The sequence below is a fragment of the Alligator sinensis genome, unplaced genomic scaffold, assembly GCF_000455745.1.
Source record: "Alligator sinensis unplaced genomic scaffold, ASM45574v1 scaffold747_1, whole genome shotgun sequence".
In the NCBI taxonomy this organism is placed as follows: domain Eukaryota; kingdom Metazoa; phylum Chordata; order Crocodylia; family Alligatoridae; genus Alligator; species Alligator sinensis.
In genome coordinates, this window is record NW_005842254.1 from 204,083 (window position 1) to 222,168 (window position 18,086).

Genomic DNA, 18,086 nt, shown 5'->3' on the forward strand with positions numbered 1-18,086 from the left:
CCTTTGTGGGGGGTATGTGGAGTACACACACATACTGAGCAGTGCTGAGCTGTGGCTTCACCATGGCTTGTAATGCTGTCGATTGGTGGGGCCCAGCCCAATGAACTGTGTGGTAAGTCATGAGACTTTGGCTTTGGACTAATATCATGCATCGTTTGCTGTATGTACAAGTAGGTACCAAAGTGCTGCTTTACGGTGTGTTTATAGAGTCCCTGTGCTAAAACTTGCAGCAGTTTCGAAGAAAGATAACATCAATTCTGGATGAACTAAGTGCATGAGTACTATATGCAATTTGTTAGCCATGCTTAATTAAACAGCCATATTTAATTTCAAGGTTATTGTTTTCAGATGTCCTCCTCACTTCTATGTGCATAGGGAGAACAGTGTCTAACAATAAGGAGAAGGGGAAGGGGGCTGGCAGGGGAAAAAGTTGTGGGGAATCAGAGATCAAATGGCTGCCTGACCCTTCAGATTTTATTTTCTCTGCTGTAGCAGTGGGAAGGAGGCAAAATTCACAACAAACCTCCAATAGTTAGATTCTAAACCTGGAAAATAATAACAAATTTATAAATTTTCCATATATAAAGTATGGTTATTAGGGGGTCGTTTCATAATCAGGGTCATCTTCTATTCAAGTAAGTACATTAATTTTTATTCTTTTGGAACCAAGAAGCAAAGTCTGTCAGGCCCTTCCTCCCTGAGTACTGAAGTAGTACTGGTGTAGATGATCCTGTCTACAGAGGATGTGTGCAGTCTGGCTTTGTGAGGTGGCACAGACAGTAATGCTAGCCTCCGTGCAGTGCCTGGAAGGGACAGAAGTAGGGCTCCCATAGCTTTTCTGCTGCTCCATCCCTGGTCAGGATAGCTGGCTCCATTCAGAGGCAATGCATACTGCATCCTATAGGGAGAGGAGCTGTGACCGTGATTCCCAGCACCCCAGGTGCTCTCTGGTGTGAATCAGGTATAATGTTTAGCAGAGAGCTAAAAAGTACAAGACAACCCTGCCACGTAAGGGCTTTAGCACTTGGCTCCTGGGATAACTTCTCAGCTCTGAAATTGGTGGCTGTTCTGACATTGAGACTTTCAATAGATTGACGGTCATTCTAACTACAGCAAAGTGGGAAATACAATCATTGGGAGCAAATATGGAAGCATTTTTTATTGTGAGAAAAATCCATACTTGGGTACAGTATTTTCTAAGGAAACCTAAAGTTCGTGGACCATTATTTTTTGGAAGGTTTGGGTTTGTACCTACAGTGCTTGCAAGTTACATTAGTGGGAAAATTAAAGTAATAATATTAATAATTATTGTTTTAAAATATGAACAAAGAATTCAGAAATAAAATCAGATTTTAAAATGACCATGATACTTTTTAATCCACATTTATTTCATATTAATTGATCCATTACCAGTTAAAATTGACAGGTCCCTAAATGTGAAATCTGTCATCTTTTCTATGTAGTTACTCCTGGTACAACAGATCTCTGTCTCTCTTACAAAAAAAAGAAGAAAATCATTGAGCTTGGATTTATGCATCACGTGTTTTCATTTTAGGAATTGAAATATGGAGATGGAGTTCAGATTCGAGGAAACCGAGATCTGGAAGAGTGTCTTGCACAAGCTAATGACCAAATGGATATCCTCAGTGGACTGATCCGAGAGCTGAGGGAAATGGGCCAGCCCTGCGATATGTATCAGAAAAGGTGACTGAATGGGGGGACCATACTTCCATCCCACTGCAAACAGAGAACCTTCACATTGTGCCTGTTCAGTGAGTGAGATGGTGCCGATCTCATTCACACAAGAGTGAATCTGGAGTAATACCCCTGACATTAGCAAATTTGCTCTGTGTTTGTTCTGCTGTAACTGAGACCAGAACCTTTCCTTGTGGTACAGACTCTTTGGCCTGAAAAACTTAGCACTCTTTTATTCCTCCTTTTTTTGTAAGGTATAATACACATTTTGCATGTTGAACTGGGGGGAAGCCAAGCCTCTATGCAGTTGGAAAAGAGAACTTAACATGGGTGTTAAATATGTGGGCATTTCTGCTGTGGAGTTTAACAGAAGTTATTATTTGCCATGCACTTATACATGCCTTACACTTCCTCATGGAAAATACATCTTGCTGCAAAAAAAAAAAAAAAAACCCCACCAAAAAAACCCAGTAGTTATGCCCTGCAGTCTTAAACTTCTCCCAAAGTTTCCTACTTAGAGGTCATCTTGAAATTTTGATCAAGATTCTTCCCAAATCTAAATAGTTGGAGATAGTATGCATGCTTATTGGTTCAGGAGAAGGTATGAATTCCTAAGCTTACCTACTTTCCAAGTATTGGTGTTAGTTAGCTGTTTCCTTTCCCTTTTTCAGGCTGCTTCAGCTTCAAGAGCAAATGCGTGCCCTGTTGAAAGCCATAAGTGTTCCCCGCACACGGAGGGCCAGCTCCAAGGGCGGTGGCTGCTTTTCCTCTCAGAGTGGCTCAGGCTGGGATGAGTACACTAGACATGTTACCAGTGACTGCTTGAACTGGATGAGACAGCAGAAGGTAATCCTGTCCCACACATTGATAGTATATTAGAAAATGATGCAACACTGAATCTTGCCTCCCACCCTGCAGCATTTTAGGGGCCATTAGGACTTTTTTTAAAGCTTGAGGCAATATCAAATTGTCTCTACCTTCCTTTTCTTTATTTTTTTTTATTGAAATGTATTATAAATGTAGTGTAAAAATGTTTTTTTGAATGAATGAAGGGCTGAATTCTGTTTTCAGAATCACCAATGTAATGGTACCAGCAAGAGCCCTATTTGCAGACAGAATAAAATATGGATGCCAGATTGGATAACAAAAGTTGACAGGAAGAAATAATGGTCAGCATGCCCTTATCGGAGATGAATGTTCAGTATTTCCTTCCTTCTGTCCTTCCTTATATATCCTTTATGCTTCCTATGCAATGATTTTACCTTTGGCTGGAACACTATCACACTTATTCATGCCGTGTAGGGCAGTGCTGCTCTGCTCTTGCTCCCTCCTAGCTAGCCATTTCCCTGCTGCACAGCAGGCTACCTCCTAGCTAGCCATTTCCCTGCTGCACAGTGCTCATGATGATTAGTCCTGCTGAGAGCCCTGGAGGCAGCACTGCTTCTGGTTTGGGAGGTAGCCTGTGTGGATCAGTGCTGTGTATTGCCAGGGTGGGGGCAGTTGCCTGGTATGGGGAATGTGCGGTGTGGACCTGGCTTAGTTATCTTTATCATGGCTGGAGAAGGAAAATAGACTTGTTTGCAATGGGATGACGTTTTAAAAGTGGCTGCTTAAATAGCTCTAGCAAAACTTCCATGTGCACCTGCTGCATATGCAAAAGTCCCATTTGCCTTTTCACACCAGGGAGCTATGTGGACAAGTGACTGAAGACACCCGTTACAAAATCCAGTCCTTTCGTTTGGTGCTGTTGAAGTGATATGCCTGTGTTTGTGATATAGCAGTTCCAGCCAAGTGCAGCCTTACAGAGCTAGTAGAGGAGTGTGAAACATAATTGTAGTTGGAATCTGCACCAGCTGTGCCTCAAAACTTGGATTTCTCTCTCTCATTATTTTTTCCAAACAAGTGACTTATTTATTCTGTGGTTACAATGCTCCAGTCAAGGGCATCCAGGTAGCATGCTGTGTTGACCAGATGGCTTGTATGCAAACCACATGAGAAAGGGAGAGAGATCTTTTCACTCTCCCTGTGCTCTTGCATGTTAGTACCAACCATGGTTGAGTCTTTGGGGCAGTGCTATAGCTCTTGCACAGAGGTACACCATAGGGGAGGATACAGAAGTGGAGATGCACCACTTTTGTAGCAGCCTCTGGAGGTATTGTGGCTTTGCAGGCTAGGAACTGTCAAGATTTCTCCAGACACACTGTGGCGAGGGAACCTGTGTAACCATTGTTACACTTTGGGAGCTTCCCCAGGGCAGATTGCCAGCTACAAACCAGTGTGAAGGGCCACAGTTGCATTCCTTCCATCAAAAGTAATACACAACACCTCCCCCTTCCCAGCTCCCCATTCAGACACATCTCTACCTGGAGAACATAAGTAAAAATGTTAGCAAAAGAACTCTGCTCTCGTAGCTTCCCTGCCAAAATGTTACTGCTTCATCGTTTGGCTTTTCTGAGAGTTCACATTTGTTTTGAACCCTCTTCCTTGTCTCCTTTGCCCTACTATTTGTATTTCACTCCCCTGGCATCCGGACTCCAGATAGTGAGCCCAGATAGAGGGTCAATGTTTTCCTTAGTGATGTAGCAATACACAGGAAATCATTCACAGCTATCTGCTAGAATTTTGTTTCTTCTTTCATGGTGGTTTGCTGAAAGGAAAGGCAGATGCTGAGTCCTGATCAGGTTACCATGGTGTACAGTGGGACAGCGCACGGGAAGCCAACCACCCCCTTGTTTACATGTTGGCCGTCATCCAAGGTTGCCCTTGTTTCAAAGGCTTTGGCAGATCTTTAGCTGAAATGAGAAGGGTCAAAGTCCTGTGTAATTCTTAGATGGCTGACTGCATAAAATGGCTTCACTTGTTGGAGTCTGGCCAGCTTCACCTAAGCGAAGGTGTGGCTCAGGCTTTATTATACCCGCTGAATCACAAAGATTTTGCACCAGATTGGGAATTGCCAGGTTGAATCTTGAAACACAGGTTTCATTTTTACACATGCACAAACATACAAAGATTAATTTAGTTCTGACTTTGCATTTTGCAACCTGGTAATCAGCCTCTGTATAGTTCATTTAACGATGGATCCTGTTTGAAAAAAGTAAAACAAAGGAGGATGATCATGTGACTTAAAAGTCAGTGAATGTTCTGATACTTGCAAAATACATGAATGTTGTTCTAAATAAAATAGTGCATGCTCTGTCCTTTGATAGATCTATGCTGCCTGTAATGAGGGGTTTCACAAATATAACTGAGTGTAATGGAACCGTAATATGTGCAACCTAGAGCAGTGCTGGCTGTATGTTTTCACAAAACTGCATTAATCTCACTAGGACTGAATGCTGTTCACCCGTGCAATTTCAATAGTGCCACTAAGGTTATGCAGGGTAATATAATGGCCTAGAGATGTTAAAGAGGAAATACACTTTCCAGTGTGATTTACGTGGTCTAGTTTTAAATAGGTCAAGCAATGGCTTTGTTTTCTTTTATTTTGGGAGCTATTATATAAGCTAAATAGATTTTAGTTTTAGGAAACGTTATGTCATTTTTATGAACTTCCTTCTGACTTAGTCAAATTTCCTTTGGTGCGTCTCCTGTTTAAGGCAATGTTACTACAAGGGTGAGACAAATACTTTCCCTTTCTACTTAGGCTCAGATGGAGTTAGTGACATGGGGTTTTGATGCAGCTTCCATCGAGCAACAAATTGCTGACCACAGGAGATTTCACAATGCCATTGGAGACTACCGCTGGCACCTGGACAAAGTGAAAACTGATCTGGTAAGAAACTATCTTCTCATTTTTTTTAGATCATGTACTCAAAGTCCATATAGGCAGCTACTTAGTGTTACTAGTGCAGTGAGGATAGATAAGTGGCTTCTGTTCAAAAGGGCTTGTTGTTACAAGGACAACAGTTTTAGACCCTGATTCTTATTATCCCCCGATCCTTTTTTTTTCACCCTAAGTATTTTTATAAAAATAATTATATTTAGCACTTACGTGGAACTCTGAAAGTATGCAAACATAAACAAATTAATCCTTGCAACATTTCAAGGCGATAGGTAAGGATTATTATTCTTACTTTATTAGCCAGGGATAGATTGGACCTTCAGAATACAGCCTTGAGCAAGAGTTTGTGTGAAAATGTTTCCTATCTGAGGAGCAGACAAGAGAGGTATCTTGTTATTTCTGAGGTATCTCTCAGACTTCTGCTATTCCCTGCTAGCTCTAAGGTCAAGGGTGTGGAAACCTTATAGAGCGCCCTTGAAAAGGTTGCATCCTTCCATGTATGTGTGTGTGAAGGAGATTTCTATCCTTCTTTCCTCCAGTTGTTCATATGGTGGAGTATCTGGAGAGCAGAGGATGTGCTTTGCACGAGCCCAGGACCCGTCTTATATATATGGGTCTTACTTAACCAAGAAGAAGGGGGTGGTGGCACCTACTCCTTTTTTAGTCTTTTTCAAGGACAAGTAAGAAAGAGCACAATCTAGCCCTCTGATTCACCAAAGGCTGCCATGGGAGTTGGTCACAGAGCCAGGGTTAGAACCCAGAACTTCAACTCCCAGTGTTCAAACTGCTAGACACTGCCGCCTTTCAGTCTTCAAAGCTATTTCTAGAACCAGTAAGTTCCTGCAGTCACTCAGGAGAATGGCACAAGAGATGCTATTTCAGGAGCAGTTCTGTGCTTTGCAGATGTGGACCCCCTAGTTTAGTCTGCATCTCTGAGGCCTGCACTGGCTGTCCTGGTGCTCCCTTGTGGTGATCTCATGCAGTTCCCCCTCCATAAACCTTTGCCAAATTACACACAGCCTGGACCTATGGTAACAGTCATTTCCTTCCCTGTGAAGAGAATGCCAGCAAACAAGCAATTAAACTGCGAAATTATGTTACCCATCCATGATGTGGGATATGAGTTCATCCCATGCTCGTATCCATCCATTTTAGGATAGATCTTGTCTAAAGCACTTGCCCCCTAATATTTAAATATGCTAAATGTGCCAAGTTTTCTCATCTCTGTTTTGTCAAATTAAAGGCACACTCAATAATTTTTGTCCTTGTTTCAGCGTGAAAAGGCTGCAATTCATCAGATGGAGGAAGAATTTGAATGCCTGCTGGTAAGCACAAGACTTGTTTACATCCATCTCCTTTGTAACATGGGCTGTATGGTTGTGTGCAAGTGTTCATTCAAGCACTCAAACCCCAATAGATTAGCCCACCAGCCTCATCTGATGTGGTAGAGGTTTCCACTGCATCAACCATTTCTTACATGGTTGAAGTGCTGTGAATGCCTGTTCACACAGCATTTCAGCTGGTGGAACTACGATTGCACTGGTTGAAATGTGATGTTAGTATGCACCTTATCTGTGTACATGTAATCTAGACTTCTCAGTCAAGGACATTTTAGATTCCAGTGGGATGATGACTGCATATATTACCAAGTTCATCTTACTATAGTCTGTTTTCACTTTTTATACCCTGCAGTGCTCAGTTTGAGTTAAGTTTGAGCCAGAACCTTAGCTAGCATAAATCAGGCATAGCTTCATCTCAGTTGAGGGTGAATCTCTGTTTCCATAGTTGATATAAATCAAGGAATTCAGCTAAGACTAAACTTAAAGGAAGTCTAAAAATCTGCAAACAGAGAGTGAGAACCAAATTCTTCCCTTGGCTATGCACATCCTGTGGATTCAGTTTTTATTTACACTTCAGTGAGATCTTTAGGCAACACATACGGATTTTAGCCTTTTGGATGACTGCAAGTGGCTGGGCTGTGTGTCCACATTTGGGACAGAAGGAATCTTTTCTCTTATAGGATCTGTGGAGAAATAGTCTACCATCCATTGCCTGTCTCTTTGGAGTTCTAGGGGCCCCTGTTGATTGCAGCTGTGCCACATGCCTTGATAGGGATCCCATACATAGGATTCAAGCATTCTGCCTTCAGATTAATAGCTTGTTTTAATGTACCAAGTATAAAACAAACCCCTGCATAGGGGAGAGGCATAAACCTTATGCACTGCATAAATCAGGGGCAGGCAAAATATGGCCTGCGGACTGGATCCAGCTTTATCTGTCCCAGCAGCCTGTCAAAGCTGATAAGAGACAGGGGCAGTAGGACCCAGGGGGAGCCTCAAGAGGACTGAGCAGCCCAGCCCTGCCCACCCCCAGCCAGTTCCCTGGTTCCAGCCACTGCCCTGCTCCAGTACCATGTGGCTGCAGGCTGCATTGCCAGACCGGGGAGTACGGGGGCACACTGTTACATGTGTGTGGGCAGGCAGGGACAGTGTGTATGGGCGTTTGTGTGTATGCAAGCAGGGACGGAGTGTGTGTGTGTGTGTGTGTGTACTCATAGGCTGAGTCCCACATGCACACCCCACCATATACATGCACCCACACCCTGCCCGCACTGCCATACACACAGACCCCCCACATCCCCTCACACCCCAGGCACCCAGCCCCCCACAAGCCCCATACCCACCCAAACCCACATATCCACACACACACACCCACATGCTCTCTCACCCCACACACCCACAGCCCGCCACAATATACAAGAGTTAGACTTCTTTTTAAGCTACTGTGCAATCACCTCTATGTACACTACACAAATGCATGTAAATCAGGACAGAAATATTTTTTGAAATCAAATTAATGAATGCTGTAGATGTTTCCTTTTTAGAGTATAATTTGATATTTTTCTGGTTCTGATATGGCAAAACCCCTTGCTGAAAGGAGTGCTTCTGGAGTCAAGGGGAGGGACTTCTGGTGGCAAAGGTCAGGGGTTAGGGGGTGGGACTTCTGGTCACAAGATGGCAACTAGGGGGCGGGGCTACAAATGCAGCCCCACCCCCCAGTTAGCCAAAGCTCAGTAAGCGGCACTCCGCCCGAAATAATTGCCCGCCCCTGACATAAATCCTTATTAAGCCCCGTCTACAGAAGAGTGAATTTAATGTTTTGAAGAGGCAGGCTAGATTTTAGACTGTAACTTACTGACAATGGCTTTAGTTTGTTTAGAGCCCTGTCTCTCTCTTTCTTTATGTATCAAAGCACTTTTAGACTTCTTCATTAAGAAAATCAGTTGTGTCTGTTATACTCTTGGCATATGAATGCCAAGTGGTAATGGTAACATGATACAGGAGGGCATCAGGAGAACTGGCACTTGGCCCCCACCATCCTTCTACTCTCTGCAGCTTGCTTCCTATAAAAACACTTGTTGCTGTAGCACCTGAAGTTCAGAATAGTCTGAACTATAGCAGACTTCTCCCTTTCCAAAGAAGTATACACATTACAGTAGCAAATTTTACTGCTTTTTAGATTGGTAGAATGATCTAAAATAACTTTCCCCTTTCAGAAGTAAATAAATACCCACCTTTAACAGCATGCACCTACGGTCCCCATTCCATGGTTCATTTTCATATATTGAGCTATTCTGGTTCTAGTACATTCAGGGTTGAACCCATTGGCTTCAGAAGCCAATAATTTCTAGACTCTGCTTAATAAATCCAAACACTTTTGTCCATGTTGTTAATTTCCAACAAGCTTTCCTACAGTAATTTTTGCAAGCATAAAAGAAGTTGCACTCTGAGATTCTGAGATTTTGTTTTATTGCTTCTCATGGGAATTCGTTGTAGAAACAATCCTTTGAGAGAATGGATCAACTGCGTCAGTTCCAGAACCTCATCCAGGCCACTAGCAAAGAAATCATGTGGATCAATGACTGTGAGGAAGAGGAGCTTCTCTATGACTGGAGTGACAGGAACACGGATATTGCCAGAAAGCAGGAGGCTTTCTCTGTGAGTTAGCATCATGGACTTTTTGTGGAATATTGTAATGACTGTGCAGCCAGAAGACTGACAATAGGATGGGAATCCCTTCATTTCTTAAGAAAGGGCCTAGAAGAGGCTTCCTAAGCAATAGAGTCCAGTGCTCTGTATTCACAGGCCATTGTTAGCCCCCTTGATCCTCACACATTACCATAGATATTTTCATCTGCTCTGCTTGGGTAGCTCCTATCTCAAGTGTTTAAATCAAGACTGGATACTTTTTGGCAGATGTTCTCTTTGATCAATGAGAAGTTGTAGTCTCTTATAGCCTTAAAATCTCTGTATCTATGGTGCCCTTTTGGAAATAGCTTGATGACTTCAGGCCAGTTCCTTAAGGACTGATAGTCACATATAGGAAAAAAAATGCTATTGCTATTAGTACTTGTTGGCACACCCAGCACAAAGACCAAGGATCAAGAAAGTTGTTTCACACAGAGATTAGACCCTGCTCCACAGCAGCTACACATGCAATAATTTGGGAGCAATTTACTCTCAAGTAAACTACTTGAGAGCAAACTCTCCTGGGCACATGTGCAGAGAAATGGGATCAGATTTGCTACTCATAGCAGCAGACTGCTCCCATTCCCTGTGGCCCTGCAATGGGCCCCTGCAGCAGCCAGGGGATGTTCTAGGTTCTGCAATCACTGGGCCTGCACTGGGAGATCCTTCTCTCTCAGGCCAAGTCCCCTGGTTTTGGGGCCTGCACTGGGAGATCCTAATCTCCCAGCTTGGGCCCCACAACTGTGGAACCCAGGCTGGGGAATCCCAATTGGCTCTACTGTGCAGTAAAGCATCTCATACAGACGTGCCCACTCTCTAACATCAGGAAGTATAGTTGTATCCCTTCAGCTCTAAAAACCTAGCAGCCAGGGGGCATGGCGAAGGAGCTGTCCATACAATTAGGAAGTTTTTCCGCTATCCAATCTCCCTTGCTGCATATTAGCCTCTGACTACTTCTACTATCACTAGTGGACGTAGACTTCCAGTTATATCCTTCTTCTATGTGATAATCTTTTACAAGTTTGTAAAGATAATACAATATGATTGTTAAATGGCTTCTGAGAGTTGTCTCATGTTTTGCTTTGTATGCACAGAAACGCATGAGCCAGCTGGAGGTGAAAGAAAAAGAACTTAACAAGCTGAAGCAAGAAAGTGACCAACTCGTGCTCAGCCAGCATCCTGCTTCTGACAAAATTGAGGTAACTTAAACTGCTTCTGATGCTTCTGATATAACTAGATCCCATAGCTATTTGGCAGGTGACATTCTCAGTGAAGTAGAAGGCCTGTAAACAAAGTCCTATGTGGGAAGGTTGCTTCAGGGAGATCTGTTGAAAAAACTGAAAGTGTAGCATGCATTGAGAAAATTAATATTTCATGTGAAGATGTCTAAGTTCCTGTACTTCCCAGGGATTGACTTCCCTGAGAAATGGCTTGCGGGCAGGTAGGCATCTCATTTTTTGTTCCTTCCCTTGCTTACCTGCTGTGTTTTGAAGGCAGCTACACCTCTTTGAGGATTGACAGTACTATATTTACCCAAATCCAAGAGGACTGTGAATTTATGATGGTGCCCCCCACAATTAGATTCTATACATGGGAAATGTATATATTTGTTATAATTTTCCATGTATAGAATCTAATTACTGGTGGATTATCTTAAATTTGTCCCCACCATCACTGCAGCAGGGAAAGTAATGGCAGGGACCCCTGGCAGGCAGTAGGGATCAGGTGGTAGGGGAAGCAGTAAGGAAGCAGGCAGTGAGTGTAGTAGGGGCAGGCAGTATGGAGGTGGTGGGGGCAGGCAGTGGAAGGGGACAGGCAGGCAGCTAGCCCTCTGCTGTCTGTCTGCTCCTACTTATCCCCCTACCCTTGTGCCTACCTCTCTTTTCAAACTCTGCCCCCTTTCTTCCCCTCTCCTCACTTTCCCTTGCTCTGGCACCAGCAGGGTCTGCCCCTGCTCCAACTGGGGGCATGGAGCACAGCCCCCACCCAGCCCTGTAGCAGTGGTGCGGAGCCAATACAATGCTGCTGTCGGACCAAGCTTCATGCCCCAGGCGTCATGCCCCAGGCTGGAGTGGGGACAGAGCATGCTGGCATTGGAGCAAGGGAAAGTTGGGTGGTCGGGGCAGGGGGAGGGAAAAGCAAAGGACAGAGACCATGGGGATATAGGGGTGGAGGGTGCAAGACTGCAGGGAGACAGAAGCAGCACGGGGGTGGGGAACAGCAGCTGCCTGACCTCTCATCTCATAGTCAATTCCAAGACTAGGGGCTTCCCCCTCCATGTTAAACGGGAGGAAAAAACCTCATCTTGTAATCAAGTAAATACAGTATCTATCAACATTTTCTCCAGGTAAAACTCAGACCATGAGTCTGTACCCTGAGCAAGGATGTATGTTTTCACAGCTTGGAATACATTGTTTTGTCTTACCTGACACAAAGAGATGGCATCAGCTTGAAAAAGAAAACACATTTCTACCTGGAAATGTTATACATGCTTTAGTTACAAGAATATCTAAGATCAGTTGAAAGGAGGTAGTGGGGGAAGTGATTTTTCTCTTTCAGTGTGCTTGTTTTGTGTGTTTGTCAGCATTTTATGCAAAATCAGTATTACCCCTTTATGGTTAATTAGCTGATTAGTTTCTGCCTTGATAAAATATATCAGTAGTGAATAAAAGATTCAGAGTGTACAATTTAAAGAGAGCTACATGAACAAGTAAAAAAAAAAAGTCATATTTTTATTTTTAAAATTGTTGGCAGTTCTCCTTGAAAAATATTTTTACAGTACTAGAGTGGCATTTCACTTTTCCAGTCATTCCCTCCCTCAGTCTATGCATTTTAGGTTTTATGTGCATGAAGCAGAAGTAATCCATGACCTCATTTGTATCTCAGTCAAGGAAACATACAGATAACTCATTCAGGTTGTCCCTCTGAAGCCAATATACTATTTGCCTGAGTCTTGTAGGTGTTTGCCTCAGCAGTTCCTTAATTTATAGTCACTTGAAGGAAAACAAAATGTATTGAAGACTGAAAGTGAGTTGGAGGATTCATGCAGTGAATCGTGTTCTTTTGTTCTTTCTTTATTTTATAGGCATACATGGACACCCTGCAAACTCAATGGAGTTGGATTCTCCAAATCACCAAATGCATTGATGTGCACCTGAAGGAGAACGCAGCCTATTTCCAAGTGAGTTGTGGTTTTGATTAATATTTCTCCTTGCAGTGCAGACACTTTATGGATTGTAATTCCATTGTTTTCACTCTGCATTTTTTTCCAGTAAGAACTGCAGGCTTTGGCCTATGTATTTTTAATTTCATTAATACTTCATAGGAAATCTCTTTTCCTTCATTTCTTAGTTCATTCAGATATATCCATCTTGTCATTAGGTGAATGAAAGCCATGCTTTCTGGGCTAAATCATCAAATTTCATTATGCATAATTTTAGTTTAAATACTGTAGTTCTGAACAGCATGTACTGAGTTCTTTTTATTCATTTTGTTTATGAAAAATATCCATGGTTCCTTAATGGAGTGATTAAAGAGAGTTCTACATAACTTGAAATCACACTCCCTTTTTCCGTAGTTTTTTGAGGAGGCCCAGTCCACTGAATGCTACCTGAAGAACTTGCAGGATTCCATCAGAAAGAAGTTCATCTGTGATAAGAGTATGTCCCTCCAAGCCTTGCTGGAACAGATCAAAGAACTGGAGGTACTGTCACACTTGACTACACACATTTAGGGCCCTGTTTCTACCAGAACCAATAGCACAACTCTCACCACTTTCTGTGAGAGTAGGACTGGTTTCCTGTTCTATCTGCAGTATTCTGCAGTGTACAAAAGAATATTGCCACCTTGGTGGGTCATTCTGCTGATGTCTCACAGACCAGTCAGCACCAGTATTTGGATCTGAATTTTAGCACACTGCTGTATCACAAAGCTTTCAACAAAGTTACCAACAAAGGCCCAAAATGTTTTCAGCAATTGAATAGGCTAGAAAATAAAGAAAACAGATATCAGTTTAATTTAACTACCACAGCAGTCTTTTTTCCTCTAAAAAAAAGATTAAGCTTCATAAATGATCTTCCATGATGTGTTTATATCGTAGTACTCTCCTTGGGAAATCTTTACACTTGCAGGTCTTTTTCAGTTAAAACTTTGTGCTTTAGGAGAATGCGAGGTGACCTAAATAGGTTTTTTCATTACTTGAGATGGAGGATGATGGCATTGTTTCTTTCTCGTTTCATTCTTGTATGGTAGGCTCTTCTGTTTGACCGTATGTCTTTGGTATCTCACTTTAAACAACTCATAGGCCTGGATGCAAAATACAGTAGAATGCCTTAGTAGCTTGAGCTGACGTTATAAATAACTAATTCAATATACAGCATATACAATAGACCAATTACTGAGCCCATTAAAGTCGATGGAAATTTTGCTATGGACTCTAGTGAGATCTTTCTGCATTTCGTTGTCAAGAAACTGCAGTGCTGTGAAATGAATGGGATTTTTTTTCCCAAATAGACTTCTAAAATGTACATTCTCTTTGCAGAATGAACGGGAAAAAATTCTTGAATACAAGAGGCAGGTGCAAGGCCTAGTGAATAAATCTAAGAAGATAGTGCAACTAAAGCCACGCAACCCAGACTACAGGAGCAACAAGACCATTATGCTCAAGGCGCTGTGTGACTACAAACAGGATCTGGTAATATACTCTTTATTGAATAAGTGTTGTATGAAGTAAAACTAAATCTTGAATCTGACAAATGCAATCCATTTCTACCAGCTTCCAAATTAATTTAATTTAAAATAAAAAATACACTTTCTTAAATAATTATAACGGTGCTTTTGTCTTGATTGATCAGAATAAGACACGTGATACTCTTTCTGTTCCCTAATTGGATCAAGTCACAAACTGTTCTAGAGAAGATAGATAGATACATGCAAGCAGAGTTTGCTTGTGGGGTAGAAGACCTCAGGGCTGCTAGAGCTCCATGCAGATATGGCTGGTGTAACTGGCACACATGGTGCCTTTGAGAATTACTGAGATGCATTGAGCTTCCTCGTGCAACCAACTTAAAAGGGAAGTAATTTAAAGTCATAAGTGGTTCCTCCCAAATCAAAACCCACCCATCTCACCCTTAAGGTCTAGCTTAAGATTAGGGAGAATACTTTAATATATAATTATAAACATATAATTTATAATAATTCTCCTGTGCTTCTTGCAGAAAACAGTGCGCAAAGGAGATGAGTGCATATTAAAGGATAACAATGAACGCAGCAAGTGGCTTGTGACTGGCCCAGGAGGAGTGGATATGCTAGTGCCATCTGTCATTCTCATTATTCCCCCCCCAAATCCATTGGCTGTGGATGTTGCTACTAAGTGAGTGACTGAGAAGGTTTGGGGAATTGTGCCTAAGTTTGGGTATAGACTGAAGAGTTTTCTTAAAAATCACCCTCTATAAATTGGGCTTGAGCCTGCATCCTTTAGTCAGGTGCGTGGGTTAAACAGCAAGTCTTTATTTTTTTAGAACTTCACTCCTGAAGGAAACTTGTAATATCCCAGTTCTAAGCCTAAGAATATTGGAGTCATTGGCACTAATACAGGCTAGAAAATGGGTGGCCAACCTGTGGCAGGGCTGTCACAAATGGCACAGACAGCCTGTGTATGTGGCATGTGGCAGATTGGGGAAGGGACTGGCCTGGGAAAACAGTGGCAGATAGGGCAGGAACAGAAAGCAGAGCGGCAAATTAGGCAGGGAGAACAGGGAAAGAAGAAGAAAGCAGAGCAGCAGATTGGGAAGGGAATAGGATTGGCATTTGAGGAAGGTGTGGGGTTCATTTGTGGTTCATCTGCCAAACAGATTGGCTCCTACTGGACTAGAACATGGCTGTTCTAAACAATTTCGAAACTTAGCTTTGTGCAAAGCAGCTGTAGCACTGAAGGATTTTAGCAAATGTTTCTCCTCCTACCTTCTCAGCTGAGGACTTCTGAGAATCTAATTTATCCTTAGGAAAAATGTTTCTTTTCCTTTGGGTTTTATGTCACATTCTTGACATTACCGTAAAGTGACCTGGAAGAGGGATGGAAATGGGGTGATGCCAGCCCAGTTTTAGAGACGTTGACTGGGGTTCCTCACGATTATTGTACTGGTTTAGGGGTAAGAGGCATAGAAATTCTAATCAATTGTGAAATCTTCCCCTCCTCAGAATTGAGCAATATTATGAAGCTATTCTGGCTCTGTGGAACCAGCTCTATATCAACATGAAGAGCCTGGTGTCTTGGCACTATTGCATGATTGACATAGAGAAGATCAGGGCTATGACAATTGCCAAGGTGGGTGTTCATCTGGCTTTTGCTGTGATGGAGCTATGACTTTCAGCCTTTTTGCACAGTTGCATCAGTTTGATAAACTTCTGTACCAAATGCTGCATGCATTGTCTGTTCAGTTATGTGCTCTCTTATGCATGCTGGAGGGGAATTCTAAATATCATTCAGTCACACTCAAGAAGTTTAGAGCAGTTCAAGCCTTATGTAGGGCACAAAGTAGAAGGCAAGAAGGGAATAGTAAGGCACTTGAGTCCAGAACAGTCAGTCATCATGGAACAAGCTCAGAGAACCAATTACTGGAAGCCTGAAGTGCTAGTACTGCCATCTACTGCATCCCTGAGCAGTGGTAACACATGTACCATTGTTTAGAACCAAGGTACAGGTTGTTTCATGGGTGTGTGGGGCAAGGGGCTAGATGGTACCTTCCACTGTTATTTGCTGTTTAAACATAGCATGGATATAATGTAAGGTGAGCTAGAGAAGAAATTTGCCATGTCGTTGCTTCAGTAGCTCCTGCTGTATTAAGTACTGATAGATGCTGAGCTGTGACTAGTGGAACTGTTAAGATGCCAACGACTTTTTTACCTAAAGGGTGAACGTACTATACTTTACCTCCGGCATCTTTTTGTCTTAGGCAGTCAGGCACTTGGGTTTTTTTGTTTTGCGTGGGGCTTTTTTGCAAGTGTGCATCCTGAACTGTTTGAGAGCAGAGCTGGTGATTAACCTGCTCCAGATGTTTCCTTTTTAACCATTTCTGCCTCTCTTGTATCAGCTGAAAACAATGCGTAAAGAAGATTACCAAAAAATAATAACTGACCTGGAGATTCATTACCAAGAGTTCATCAGAAACAGCCAAGGCTCAGAGATGTTTGGTGATGAAGACAAAAGGAAAATCCAGACTCAGTTCACTGATGCCCAGAAACAATATCAAACCCTGATCATACAATTGGTACCCGGGCAGCGCCCATCAAACACAGGTTTGTTGTCAGCTTGTTATTTTATAGGGACCAAATAGTGGGTTTTTTTGTTTAACATGTTTAAGTTCTGTATTCTTCTAGGCCTGGTCTGATGCCCTCACTGAAGTCCAGTGTCAAGAGTTCCATTGACTGTAAACCTTGGGTCAAGCTATTACTGATGCTGAGATCAGAAGTGTATTCAGGCAGCTCTGTGTCCACATGACACCCAGGGGAGGCACCAGCTGCTGTGGTGCCAATCACAGCCACACAATTGGCCACCACTGTGGTCTTGGCTATTTTTGCACCCTTACTCCTCAGAAAGGCTATGTCTGGGGCTGCGGTTCTGGTGTCCTGTCCCCAACACCCCACCTCAGGCTGCTGGCTGAGATCTTTAAAGTCCCCTTAAGATGTTGGTCGTAGTACTTTTGTTTTGCTTTTCCTGAGATGACAAAATTGGATGGGCATCTCTGGGAGCAACTGGCAAGGAAGAATGGCTCAGGGGTAAAGATACCGGCCTGGAATTTGGGAGACCCAGGTTCTCAATGTCCTGCCTTGCCACTGACCTGCCAGGTGACCTTGAGCAAGTTGGAATCATAGAAAATGAGGGTTGGGTTGGACCTCAGGAGTTCATCTAGTCCAACCCCCTGCTCAAAGCAAGACCATCCCCAACTATATCACCCTAGTCAAGGCTTTGTCTAGTTGGGTCTTAAAAACATCCAAGGGTGGAGATTCTACAGCCTCTCTGGGTAACCTGTTCCAGTGCTTTTCTACCCTCCTAGTGAGAGAGTTTTTTCTAATATCTATCCTAAACTTCCTTTGCTGAGGCTTGAGACCATGGCTCCTTGTTCTGTCATCTGCCAGATGACAGAAAAGTTCCTAAAAGTGAGATCCTTTCCCATCTATTAAACACCTAAATGTGATGCTATTCTACTCTACTCAAGTCCTAAAGGAAAAAAAATAATGCAAAATGCAGATAAGTTCATTTTTTTCTCATGGCTTTCTTAAGAAAGTAAGCCCTTGAACATGTTTTCAGGGACTTCATCAGGGTGGACCTGGATCACAGTTAGGCACCTAAATAAACTTGGGTGTCTAATAGGTGTAATCGGATCTGGCCCTTACTCTTCCACTGTGGGACCCAAGGAATAACCATCCTCACTGCAGTCTTCACCAAATTACTTATAATCTGCAGTTTCTCTAAACCCCATGTTTACTCCCCACTGATGTGAATATGGTCATCTCCTACTGAAATAAATGGCAACTCTGTGAGGTTTGCATTGATGGAAATGAGAGTAGAACTTATTCTGCAC

At 42.7% G+C, this 18,086-nt stretch overlaps 1 protein-coding gene across 3 annotated transcripts in view; it reads left to right on the plus strand.

Annotated features, from left to right (window-relative positions):
• DSP (desmoplakin) overlaps positions 1–18,086 on the plus strand; it is a 50,441-nt gene that overhangs the window by 14,100 nt on the left and 18,255 nt on the right. For all 3 annotated transcript variants that reach the window (XM_014521765.2, XM_006027588.3, XM_006027587.3), the window contains exons 3-14: positions 1,556–1,704; positions 2,367–2,541; positions 5,339–5,467; positions 6,751–6,801; positions 9,313–9,474; positions 10,599–10,703; positions 12,590–12,685; positions 13,082–13,207; positions 14,045–14,197; positions 14,721–14,875; positions 15,703–15,829; positions 16,596–16,800. In XM_014521765.2, the coding sequence (XP_014377251.1) occupies positions 1,556–1,704; positions 2,367–2,541; positions 5,339–5,467; positions 6,751–6,801; positions 9,313–9,474; positions 10,599–10,703; positions 12,590–12,685; positions 13,082–13,207; positions 14,045–14,197; positions 14,721–14,875; positions 15,703–15,829; positions 16,596–16,800 (1,633 nt within the window). The remainder of the gene's footprint in view (positions 1–1,555; positions 1,705–2,366; positions 2,542–5,338; positions 5,468–6,750; positions 6,802–9,312; positions 9,475–10,598; positions 10,704–12,589; positions 12,686–13,081; positions 13,208–14,044; positions 14,198–14,720; positions 14,876–15,702; positions 15,830–16,595; positions 16,801–18,086) is intronic.